General features: G+C 49.2%; 1 protein-coding gene across 1 annotated transcript; it reads left to right on the forward strand.

The window, feature by feature from the left end:
- The first annotated feature begins 277 nt into the window (after positions 1 to 277).
- Positions 278 to 12,185, forward strand: LOC147689199 (uncharacterized). The gene is made up of 9 exons (XM_086939889.1): positions 278 to 344; positions 986 to 1,099; positions 2,291 to 3,976; positions 4,715 to 4,814; positions 5,348 to 5,496; positions 8,284 to 8,396; positions 8,676 to 8,765; positions 10,871 to 10,993; positions 11,991 to 12,185. The coding sequence occupies exons 1-9, from the start codon at positions 278 to 280 to the stop codon at positions 12,183 to 12,185; spliced, it is 2,637 nt and encodes an 878-aa protein (XP_086796015.1).
- The last annotated feature ends 376 nt before the right edge of the window (positions 12,186 to 12,561 follow it).

The raw sequence follows: 12,561 nt of genomic DNA on the forward strand, positions 1-12,561 counted from the left end.
CGCTGCCCTTTCGGGAAAATCCCACTGCCCCGTGAGTGACAGCGACTAGACACGCCCCCCGGGGACACTGTAGATAAAGAGCTGCTGGGCCGGGTGTGAAGTGAGACACAAGCGGTGACTGACCCGGGCGCACTCCAACTACCCCAGCCTGACGGGCTCCAGATTCACCCACGCTCCGGATTCAGCCCACACTCCAGACTCACTGCGGATTCAGACCAAACTCCAGACTCACTTCGGATTCAGCCCAGACTCAATCCAAATTGACTCCAGCCGCAGGATGCCGGAGCCAGGGAAGGCCCCAGAGCCCCTTCACTATTCCATTGGGATCTTGTCCATCTCTGCAGGTAGGACCCATACTGCCACTTCGTCATGTTTGATGCCTTTATATAGCGCTAGGATCCGATTGAGGCAGGCAAGCGCTTTGTGAATGGAGAGTCCAGGGCTCTGTTTAGATGAGGTGTAAGGGAATCATATTAGTGTTGAGTTGTTTTCTGAGGCTTAAGAGAATGGTTTAGGATGGGTTAGGGCCAGGAGCCGGTAGAGCTGGCGAGAGTCAGTGACATGCTATCTTCACAACTCAGTGCGACTGACTGTTTCAGCTCCACCGGCCTTCGGAGCAGAAGCCTCTCAGAAAGTCTTGGGTCCCCTATAGCTCAGCTCATGTCTGAATACAGCCATGTAGGCGCTTTCTCCCAGTACCTCACCTGTAACCAATCATTATTGAATATTGGAATAATAAAGTGAACAGATGTTTTCTGGGTTAAGGCGCGTGCTGCGGAGATCTGAAAGGAAAGGTGTGTGTTTGTGTCACGGATGTCTTTGCTGTGTATCCGGGTTCCTCCCAAGATGGAAGAGAGGCTGGTGTGAGTGTACGTTATCATTTCATGTCTGTCTCTGTGTTTCCAGACTCCCTCCTAAAGAGGGACCCTGGCAGGCGTGTGTTTTATTTATCTTTGCATCATGGCTGTCTTTGCTGTTCTTCCAGGCTCCCTCCTGCTGGCAGTGACGTCATACAGCTCCTCCAGAGCCACGCCCCTCATCCCCAGTACACCCCTGGGGGTCCTGCTGGTCATATTGGCAGCTCTGCTGGGATATACAGGTGAGATCACACGCGTGGGGTTCAGGGGAAGTAGAGAGGGAGGCACACGGCTGAGAATGTGCGACTCAGTGCCTTAAATACACCATGATTGCTTCAATGCGCTTATGACATCTCCATATGGGAATGTAGTGCTTGAAACTAATGCTCGGTGGAGATGCCCAGAGAGGAAGCCTTCCCTCGCCCACCCTGGGGGAAAGCCTCGGGGTTATGAGTGAGAAGAGAACCCTTCTTTCGGATAATGATAGGAAAATAAACCTGTCGAAAAGCCTGGTGCCGGTTCTGTGGGTCAATGGTGGGTAAATAAAGTGCAGTCCAGGAATCAATAAAGCCTGACCCCGGCTCAGGGCTGAGAGTTTGCAGAACTGGTGAGAACTATCGGCCAGGGAAGGCAGGAAGTTACATTGATGCTGATCTGAACCTTTTTCTTGTTCCATTTCTCGATCTTGTTTCCACCTCTGCTTTCTCCCTCGGACCCTCATTGTTCTCTTTCTTTTTCCTCACTTCCAATACTTTTATCATTCTTTTCTTTCAATGATTTTCTTTTCCCTCTTTAGTCACTTCTCCCCTCTGTCTCTCTTCCTCTCTCTATCTACTATATTTATCTCATTCCTCACACTACCCACTTCCTTAAATTTGTGTTTTCATTTACTCAGTCTCTCTGCTTGTTATTCTCTCTCTCCTTTCTGCCGTGGCTCTTTTTATTCCTTTGCCACACTTTTCATTGTATAGTTTTCTTTAATGTTTAATTTATTTTTCCCTTCTCTCTTTCTTTATCTCCTCTCTTTGTTCCTCCTCTTCCTCTTCATCACTCATCCTTTCTCTTTTTCCATCCTCTCCCTTTTCTCTAATTTTCTTTCTTTCAGTATTTACCTCTCTCTTTTCCTACCTCCTTTCTTATTTTCGTCTCTCAATCCTCTTCTTAGCACGTTGTCTCTTGTTTTGTTGTCTAGTTCCCTTTTTTTATTTAAATGTATGGCTCCCATCTCTCTTGCTCTGTCTCCTCTCACTCAATCCCTTTCAATCCTCTAATGTTCTCCCCTTTCAGCTTTCTTTCTCTTTAAACATACCTTTCCCATATTAACTTCTTCCTTTCAAATCTTTCACTCTCTTTCCAATCTCTACCTTGTCACCTACTTGTGTCTCTAATTTTCTTTCTTCCTATATTTACTTCTCCTTTCTTCTCTTCCGCAGGAGTCCGCAGGAGCCGTGGTCTTGTCCCCTTGTTTGCCTCCTTCTGCCTGACGGTCTCAGCGCTATGGTGCTCTAAGGGAGTGATCCATATCATGGACGGGCAGGGGGTCCTCAGCGGGTCCCTTGATCTTCGTAATGCCATGGTCCCTGGACTTGCAGCCTTTACCCTGGGACTGCTCATCATCAGTCTGGTGGCCATCCTTCAGAAGGAGGCTGCCCTCGCCATGATGGCGTTGGCCATCTCGCTCTCCGCTGCCCATGAAACCGCCACATACTATGACAGTAGGTTTGGTGCCTCGGCGGTGGCTTCTAACCACCTCCTCGTCTGTCTTGTTGGGGCGTACTTTGGTGGAGGGAGGCTCCTTCATATACTTACTGGGAAGTTGGTCACCCTCCCTGGCACAGATCTGGCTACGGCTAAAGCCATCCCCCAAGGCTCACCCATGGCCGCCAGCAGCAACGACCTGGTCATCATTGGGCTGATCTTGAATATGGTGTCCGCCAGCGTCTTTGGGTGCAGGGTCCTGGGAGTGACCACAAGTCTCTTTGTGGGGCAGGTGCCTTGGCTTTGGATGGCGGGGGTCTTCCAGATTGGGGTCTGCATCCTGTCGTATCGATCCTTGGATACCCTGGCGGCCACCTTCTTTGGCTTCACCTCCATCCTGCGGTTCGCTGAAGGGTATTCCTTGCTCTACCAGTTCTGGCAGGCCACTGAACCCATTTTCCCTGTCCCGCTACTGGTGGTCTTTCTGCTCCTGTTCATGGTCTTGGCTGTATTCATGGCTGGTAGGAGCCTGGTTGATGGGCTGTATCCGTTGTTTTATGTGACCTACTGCATCGCTTTGGCTTCACGTCCCACTGGTTTCTTCCATGGTGGGTCACAAGGAGTGAATGTGGCTATCTACGTGGCTTCAGCACTTATGACCCTCATTAAACTTTACAACATGAAAGCGGCCACCAAGATTCCAACAGGGGAGGGGATTGTTAAGAGCCTGTTCACACCTATTAGCATTTTCAAGTTACGTCAAGAAAAAGACCTGCATGTTCCTTACCTCGGCTATTCTAAGTATGCGGATGGAGAGGTGCTTGGCCACGCAGGCAGCATTTTGGCCGCCTTTGCCATCACTATGTCTGTGGACCCAACAGACGCACGTGCCACTGTCGTCCTACCGTGGGTGGTGGTAGCGGGAGGTCTTCTGAAATTTGTTTGTGGCTCTGTAGCCTTCTCGCGTGGTAAGACCCTTGAGAGCAGCACCTTTATTCTTTATGGAGTTATGTGGATCATCTGGGGTCTCACCAGGTACGGTGGCCTCTACGGCCCCACGAGGGGCTTCCACGTGGCTGTGGGCATCATCTGCTTCATGCTCTTGAATGGGTTCATTATTTTCTGCACGCTGTTCCTAAGCAAAGCCTGGTTCCTGTATTGCCTCACCTTTGAACTCATCCTCATCAGTTTTCTATTGGACGCCGTCGCAGCCCTCCCAGTTGGGTATGACATTGCTGTCACCATCATCTTTGGCCTGGTCAGCTTCTACTGCTTCCTGGCTGGGCTGGTCAGTAACACCTTTGAAGAACCCCAGCTGCCCATGGGCCGCCCACTTCTGCAGCTCCAGGGGCATGGGGGTGGAGCCTCCAAGTGCCCCCACCTTCCTGCCAGGAGGGCCACATCCATCAAGCAGATCGCAGGTAAGGAGATTCTGGGGGAAAATCCTTTTTTTTTTAATGTTGGGAAATTTAAAATTCTACTAATTTGATTACAGTTATGTCTGCAATTTTTAAATGTTTCCATTCTTAGTTTAACAAAGTTGTACATTGTTTACTGCTGAACTTTGTCCGGAAAGACTTAGTGAAAACATGATTTTACCAGCAGAAAAATTTCTCGTTGGCAAAAATAAGACTTCTATTTTACCTTCAAGTCACGTTTTGAATCCTTAATAACATAAGTCATATTATAGTTTGTACTTCTTTGTTATATCCATATTTTTTCGGGGTTTTGTGGAAAAATCAAGCTGAAATTAGTATATTTCCACATTCATTTAACCGATAAATATGCACTTATGGTTGAATGTCTGCCAGGGTTCAGTGCTGTGAACACTTCAGAAGATAAATCAGTGCATTATATGAAAATATGTGAATTTCAGTATCAACCTTTTGCATATCTACTGCTGTTAAAGCCTTTTACTAAAATGCCTTTCTTTTTGAACCCCCTTATCTATCAAGCCACACATCTATTGACCTGGCAGTCATGGCAAACAGGGTTTCGAATTACTCAAAAGCGCCCCAATTTCAGTTTTTATCCACATTTAAAAATAAATACATGCAAAAAAATAAATGTTTTCTGTCTGGATTTATCTGCAAAAATCGTAAACACGGAAAACAGGGAGCCTTACCTATAATCATGGGGTTCTTGCTCTTCTGTTGCAGAAATCATGAAGGATGGAGGAATCTGTGGTGTCCCCACAGACACGGTGTATGCGGTGGTGGGAGCCTGTAACCGGCCTGCGGCCGTGGAGAAGGTGTACAGGTGAGTGTTATCTTCACAGCCCTTATTTTCAATCAATAGTGAATATTTTAGATTGATGAATTCTTATAACAATGAGAACCACAGAATGAAAAAGCCAAACACCAATTACATTGAGGAAACCCGAGAAAGAAACAACAATATACCAAGAGCAGAGAACCCCTGGAAATGAAGCAACAACAAACAAGTAACCTTAGACACTTCTGTAAAGAAGAAACCAAACGTCCTTATAAAACTGAGAACAGACCAGCAGTACTATCCCTCTTTCTGCACCTTTTGAGGCATGTGAAAAAACACCTAAAAACCAGGATTCATTTTGTGACAAGTGAAAAGGACCAGTGTCTTGCTCTATATGACTGTATAAATCGTTCAGTCTTAAGATGGAGAGTAGATCTCATCCTAAATGTTCCTTTTTCCATCATCATGTCCCTGCTGGTGGTCTGAGAATGGCCAGAATCTCAACTCTGGATCCTCCAATCCCAGTGAGACGGATCTCTTCCCTTCACTCAGTTGACCTCTGTCTTGTTTCCTTCCAGGACAAAGCTGAAGCCCAAGGACGCCCCCATGTCCATCTGGATCTCGACCTTGAAGCAGCTGGAGCCGGCTAGACACCTGTTCAGCCCTCTGCTCTGGGACTTCATGCAGGCGGCCTGGCCTTCGCAGATGAGCCTGGTCATACCAAGAGGTGAGCAGGGGGTCTGTATCTGAGAGCACATGAAGACCAGCAGATCCCAGTTCAGGACCACAAATAAGGGGGAAAGATGAGAAAAGTAACACCCATCATCTGGATACAAACCTACCACACACATTAATTGTGACTGCAGACTAGGACCCAGTCCCACCCACCCCAGGCTTCAATGCTTCATGTGTACACACAGACCATACATGCTCTTCAGCTTCCATGTAGGATTGTTTCCATGTTCCCTCATGTACTGTTTCTTTACCGCTCCTGTTGCAAACATTCACCACAACTTCCAAGTGTGATCTGACCCGTTACATTAGAGTCGCCTGTCCTGCCAACACCTGTGCTTTATCCTTCACATGTCTATAGGGAGGAGACCCCTACATTGCCTGATCCATGTATATAGCACAAGCACCAACATACTGCCTGCTCTGTGAGTCTAAGGAGGATCTTTAGTGATTATTTGGATCTTGGGCGCTCCTGTAAATATTCTGGTCCATAACTGCAGAGGATGAGCACTGTCCGCTCACTGACCTGTATCCTTCCCTACAGGGTCTGAGCCTCTCCATTATCTGCCCTCACCCATAGGAAGAGCACTGCCCGCTCACTGACCTGTATCCTTATCTACAGGGTCTGAGCCTCTCCATTATCTGGCCTCCACCCATAGGATGAGCACTGTCCGCTCACTGACCTGTATCCTTCTCTACAGGGTCTGAGCCTCTCCATTATCTGACCCCACCCATAGGAAGAGCACTGCCCGCTCACTGACCTGTATCCTTCTCTACAGGGTCTGAGCCTCTCCATTATCTGCCCTCACCCATAGGATGAGCACTGTCCGCTCTCTGACCTGTATCCTTCTCTACAGGGTCTGAGCCTCTCCGTTATCTGACCCTACACATAGGAAGAGCACTGCCCGCTCACTGACCTGTATCCTTCTCTACAGGGTCTGACCCTCTCCGTTATCTGACCCCATCCATAGGATGAACACTGTCCGCTCGCTGACCTGTATCCTTCTCTACAGGGTCTGAGCCTCTCCATTATCTGACCCCATCCATAGGATGAACACTGTCCGCTCGCTGACCTGTATCCTTCTCTACAGGGTCTGAGCCTCTCCATTATCTGACCCCACCCATAGGAAGAGCACTGTCCGCTCGCTGACCTGTATCCTTCTCTACAGGGTCTGAGCCTCTCCATTATCTGCCCTCACCCATAGGATGAGCACTGCCCGCTCGCTGACCTGTATCCTTCTCTACAGGGTCTGAGCCTCTCCATTATCTGCCCTCACCCATAGGATGAGCACTGTCCGCTCTCTGACCTGTATCCTTCTCTACAGGGTCTGAGCCTCTCCATTATCTGCCCTCACCCATAGGATGAGCACTGCCCGCTCGCTGACCTGTATCCTTCTCTACAGGGTCTGAGCCTCTCCATTATCTGCCCTCACCCATAGGATGAGCACTGTCCGCTCACTGACATGTATCCTTCTCTACAGGGTCTGACCCTCTCCATTATCTGACCCTACCCATAGGATGAGCACTGTCCGCTCATTGACCTGTATCCTTCTCTACAGGGTCTGAGCCTCTCCATTATCTGCCCCCACTCATGGGAAGAGCACTGCCCGCTCACTGACCTGTATCCTTCTCTACAGGGTCTGACCCTCTCCATTATCTGCCCCCACTCATAGGAAGAGCACTGCCCGCTCACTGACCTGTATCCTTCTCTACAGGGTCTGACCCTCTCCATTATCTGCCCCCACTCATAGGAAGAGCACTGTCCTCTCACTGACCTGTATCCTTCTCTACAGGGAGTGAACCTCTCCATTATCTGACCCCATCCATAGGATGAACACTGTCCCCTCACTGACCTGTATCTTTGTCTACAGGGAGTGAACCATTCCTTCATCAGACCCGCCTGTGGGATGTGCACCCTTTGCTGTCTGTATCTTGTATAGATGGAAGTTTCTCTTCATCATCTGACCCACACCTATAAGGTGACATCTTTACACTGCCTGACATATCCCAATAGGGATCCTCTCCATTATCAGAGCCCCCTCTACAGGGTGAATATTGTCCTTTGCACGCTTTTTGCCTATAAGGAGATGTTAGTTCATCATCTGACCCTTCCTACCTATAGTGCTAGCACCTGTGTAGTTTGAAGGCTGGTAATATAGAGGCTTTGAGTCATGGCCTCGTTGAATATTGGCTTCCAGGGATGAGCTGAACAGCAGCAGGGCACGTTGTGAGTTTAGTGCACACCATAGGATCCTCCTGTGGCTTGGGAGGAGAGGGGTGCTCTTGTGAGCGCGCAGGAGAGGGCCACGTTCGACTGGTGCGTAGTCACTCACAGTGACTGCATGGTATTGGGGTATTTCCAAGGGTACCCCCTCACTTTACCAGTGTTTTTCGTGTATTTCTCCATCATGCAGGACTCACATCAGTGGTTAGTTTTTAAGTGGAGGGGGCCATAGCTTTCCTGAATGGTAGGGTTTAGCAAATACCAAGGCTGTCTGACCTTGTTCCTCCTCATTCCTCTTTCTCCCACAGCCCTGCATTTCTTGTCTCTTTATCTCATTTTGAACTTTCTTCATCCTTGCTTTCATTGTCGCTGTTTTACTTTCTTTCACTTCTTCCTTATTTCTCTCTTTTCTGCCTTTGTCCTCTTGCTCTGAGGTCCAAGTGTGATGATGAAATAAAAAAACTGTGATCCCCTAATATGAGTGCTGGTGCCTTTCAATGGCAGACACCTGCCCAAAATAAGCCCTGCTCACACCTTTCTGTCTTCTTGAACCCACAGGCGAGTGGCTGCAGTGCTTCGGACTGGAGGACTCCGCGAAGTACATTGGCACCGCAGAGAGCATCGCCATCAGGATCCCGGATTGTTCTGTGACCACATCCCTGATTGACCTGGTGAGTTGTCCGGTAGTAGCGGGATGCCAGCACTGCCCGGGCATGGCTGGCACTGTTCTGCCACCAGTGATGAGCATGGCTGCCAGTCTGCTGCACCCTTTGCGCGGGCATGAGTGGCACTGAGCTACTAGTCCTGCTCAAGCATGGGTGGTGTACATCAACATACATTTAAGATATGTAAACACATCTCTCTATATCTGGGGAGGGTGAGGGGGACACTGCTTTGTGCCCAATGAAAGTGAGTTGAATCTCCTACTCTGTTTCTTTGTGTCTCACCAGGTTGGGCCCATTGTGGTCTCATCAGCCAATCCGAGCGGAGAAGCCGACACCACTCACCACAACCAAGTGTACGCCAAGATGGGAGACAAGGTAAGTACCATTACAAGCACAAGAGGTGTATCTGAGGACACTGTTTAGAACCCAGAGTCCTGATAGACCAAGAAGTCTTCTGCGTGGCCTGCATTGAACAGACAACATTTACCAGGGATAGCCCATGTGCACTGTCAATTATCCTGATGAAAGGAGGGTTTTTCTAGATAGTTCTGATTTAGTAACTAATCTTTGGTAGTTGTTTTTGCCAAATATACACTGGATAAAGTCTGGATAAAGTTTACAAATGTGATTCGGTTAAAAAAACTTAAAATTGCTCCATGGGACTAGGTGACCAGTGACAACTTAGTTTACCGACTGCAAAGCATTTCAAAATGATGTGATGGTCCCTCTTCTATATCTAGGGAAGATCCCAGAGTGGGATGTTGAAGGTGTGCGCAGCATGACTGGGGGATCCCAGAGTAGAATGTTGAAGGTGTGCGCAGCATGTGTGGGGGATCCCAGAGTAGGATGTTGAGGGTGTGCGCAGCATGCGTGGGGGATCCCAGAGGAGGATGTTGAAGGTGTGTGCAGCATGTGTGGGGGATCCCAGAGTAGGATGTTGAAGGTGTGCGCAGCATGCGTGGGGGATCCCAGAGTAGGATGTTGCAGGTGTGCGTAGCATGCGTGGGGTATCCCAGAGTGGGATGTTGAAGGTGTGCGCAGCATGCATGGGGGATCCCAGAGTAGGATGTTGAAGGTGTGCGCAGCATGTGTGGGGGATCCCAGAGTAGGATGTTGAGGGTGTGCGCAGCATGCGTGGGGGATCCCAGAGGAGGATGTTGAAGGTGTGCTCAGCATGTGTGGGGGATCCTAGAGTAGGATATTGAAGGTGTGCTCAGCATGTGTGGGGGATCCTAGAGTAGGATATTGAAGGTGTGCGCAGCATGTGTGTGGGATTACAGAGTAGGATGTTTAAGGTGTGCACAGCATGTGTGGGGGATCCCAGAGTAGAATGTTGAAGGTGTGCGCATCATGTGTGGGGATCCCAGAATAGGATGTTGAAGGTGTGTGCATCATGTGTGGGATCCCAGAGTGGGATGTTGAAGGGTGCGCATGTGTGGGGGATCCCAGAGTAGGATGTTGAAGGTGTCCGCAGCATGTGTTGGGGATCCCAGAATAGGATGTTGAGGGTGTGCGCAGCATGTGTGGGGGATCCCAGAGTGGGATGTTGAAGGGTGCGCATGTGTGGGGGATCCCAGAGTGGGATGTTGAAGGGTGCGCATGTGTGGGGGATCTCAGAGTGGGATGTTGAAGGGTGTGCATGTGTGGGGGATACCCACAACAGTGTGAGGAGGATGCACAAAGTATCTAAGGGTTGTCCTCTGATTAGGGTGATGAAGATGACTGGGATGCGTGGAGGGAGGGGTCCTAGGGAAGAATGGTTAAGGGGTGCCCTGTTCCCGTAGGTGATCCCCACAACAGGGTGAGTAGGATGCTCACAGTATCTTGAGGGGGTCCTCTGATTAGGGTGATGAAGATGACTGGGATGCTTGGAGGGGAGCCGTAGTGGAGAATGGTTAAGGGGTGCACTGTGCCCGTAGGTGACCCCCACAACGGGATGATGAATATCCCAGCTATATCCTGGTGGCTCCAGGATTGGCCAATGCTTATTTAAAGTCCTGGAACCTCAGTTCTGACCCTGGAGCAGGATGGTGAAGATGCAGGCCGTATCCAGAGAGGATCAGAGTGGATTGTTGTCCATGCAAAGCCTCGGGCAGTTGTGACCAATATTTGTAGGAAGGAAAGATGGTGGATAAAAGTGAAGGTCTGGTGTGATGTCACTCATACTGCAGTGAAAGTGAGGCCTCTGCAGTGGAGGAATCCTGGTCGATAGGGGAGATGGTGACCTCACATTTAATAATGTTTGTGTTATTCTTAAACACTCCAGAGAGTAATGACTGGATGATGATACAACAGGATTATTCAGTAGAGTAGAGAGCTCCCTGTTGAGGTGCCCACCATGTCTTTGGTGAGAAGGCGGTCCAACCAGGCCCTGAAATGAAGATAATGATGCCATGGTTTTAGTATCCATGGAAGCCCCGCAGCTGCCTGTGTGATGGGAGTCTGTGGGCGGTGATCTCACGTGTGTCTTTGCTCCTCAGGTGGATGGAGTCCTCTGCAATGGGCCTTCTCCAGAGAACATCGCCTCCACCATCGTCAACTGCACCAAGATCGACAGTGGGACCATCGGGTTCTTCCGGATAGGAACGGTGCCCAAATCCCACGTAAGTAGACTGTGTGTGTGTGTGTGTGTTCATCTGTGAGTCTCTGTGTGTGGTTGTGTGTTTGTTTGTCCCTTTGTGAGCATGTGTGTGTGTGTAGTGTCATCCAGTGGCAAATCCAAGAAAGGCAACTGATCACGAGCTCTTGGAAATTGGGACAAGAGAGTGGAAAGGACAGAGATAGAGAGAGAGAGAAGGAGACAGAGAGAGAGAGAGCGAGAGAGAGAGAGAGAGAAAGAGAGAGAGACAGAGAGAGAGACAGAGAGAGAGAGAGAGAGAGAGAGAGAGAGAGAGAGAGAGAGAGAGAGAGAGAGCGAGAGAGAGTGTGTGTGTGGAGCCTAGGATGTTGGATGTCCAGGGGCAGGGTTTGCATGCGGAGTTACAGGAGTGCCACCACAAGAAGGATGTTTGAATGTCTATGGAGGAAGCAAACCTGAAGATTGGAGTTCTCAGGGGCCATATTTAAGAACATTTCTCACTCCAGTCTGATGCCACACACAAAGCTGCTGATAGAGTAAAATGTGGAAGCCCCAGAGAAGAAATTGTGGGGCATAAACATGTCAGGAGAGGAGTCATGTCATGCCAAGAGTATGTGTTTGAAGTAGGGTCTAGCTGAGCATATCCAAGAAGGCAGTAAATTCAGAGAGGGGACTAGAGCATAGATGGCCGAGGTGAGCTTGTGAGAAAGTGTTACTCATAGCATTTAAAAAGTCGTTAAAACGTCACTCATAATTACTCTGAAATTATGAAAATGTCACACATAGCAATCTGAAACCTTGGCAGATATGCATTAGTTTCTTAGAAGAACAGACATAAGATTACTGCAGCCCTCACGTTCTATCACAACTCTGAGTACAGCCTGAACGCACTGTCGGAAGAGTGGAAGATTCCATTCTAGCTCTTCTAAGGGGGAGGCCTGCAGTCGTACTTTGTCCAGACCCCTGGTGGTGAAGTCATGGCATTGCTCCTTCAGTAATGGCGCCGGTGTCTCTCATTACAGGTGATCCAGCTGTTCAAGCAGGTCCAGATGAAGCACAGCTCCGATCTTGTCTCCAGCGCCTTCACCGAGGTCCCTTTTGAGCCACCATACTCGTCCAGTTCCATCACAGAGCACACGCTGCCCAAGAGCTCCGAGGACCCTTCCCAGCAGTCTTACGTCAATGGAGGATTCAGCATGGAGGATGAGAAGTTGTGATGGACTTGTGGGGAGAGCGCCACCTAGTGGCGCAGGAAGGGTGCCCGTGACTCTAGAAGCAAGGAGAAAGGACCTACAACACAGAACATAGTCATCCTGGGATGCAGTGGAACCTGAAAAGGCTGGTGCCTTTAATAAAAATGCAACAAACCTGTTATATTTAGCTTTGGTGACTTTCCTGCTGCCCAGCTGGTGTGGGTCTTGGAATGCCTGATGTCATCATAGAATCTTGGGTGCCTGGCTGGTGTGTGTACTGGCAGTTGATGGCAGGCAGGCTGAGTGGCAGGGAGGCCACTCCTGGTGGGGTTATTGTCTTCTTAACTCTTTTACTTGAAACTGGAACTTGGAACTAACCTTTATTAAATCCAGCTTGTCT

This window comes from Lissotriton vulgaris, chromosome 10 (assembly GCF_964263255.1).
Source record: "Lissotriton vulgaris chromosome 10, aLisVul1.2, whole genome shotgun sequence".
NCBI classification, from domain to species: domain Eukaryota; kingdom Metazoa; phylum Chordata; class Amphibia; order Caudata; family Salamandridae; genus Lissotriton; species Lissotriton vulgaris.

Bases quoted from the DNA above. Each gene is read 5' to 3' on its own strand.
- LOC147689199 (XM_086939889.1), top strand. From the start codon at position 278: ATGCCGGAGCCAGGGAAGGCCCCAGAGCCCCTTCACTATTCCATTGGG. The intron at 5,497-8,283 runs GTGAGCAGGGGG...TTGAACCCACAG, and splicing joins GAGCCTGGTCATACCAAGAG to GCGAGTGGCTGCAGTGCTTC. The intron at 10,994-11,990 runs GTAAGTAGACTG...CTCTCATTACAG, and splicing joins GAACGGTGCCCAAATCCCAC to GTGATCCAGCTGTTCAAGCA.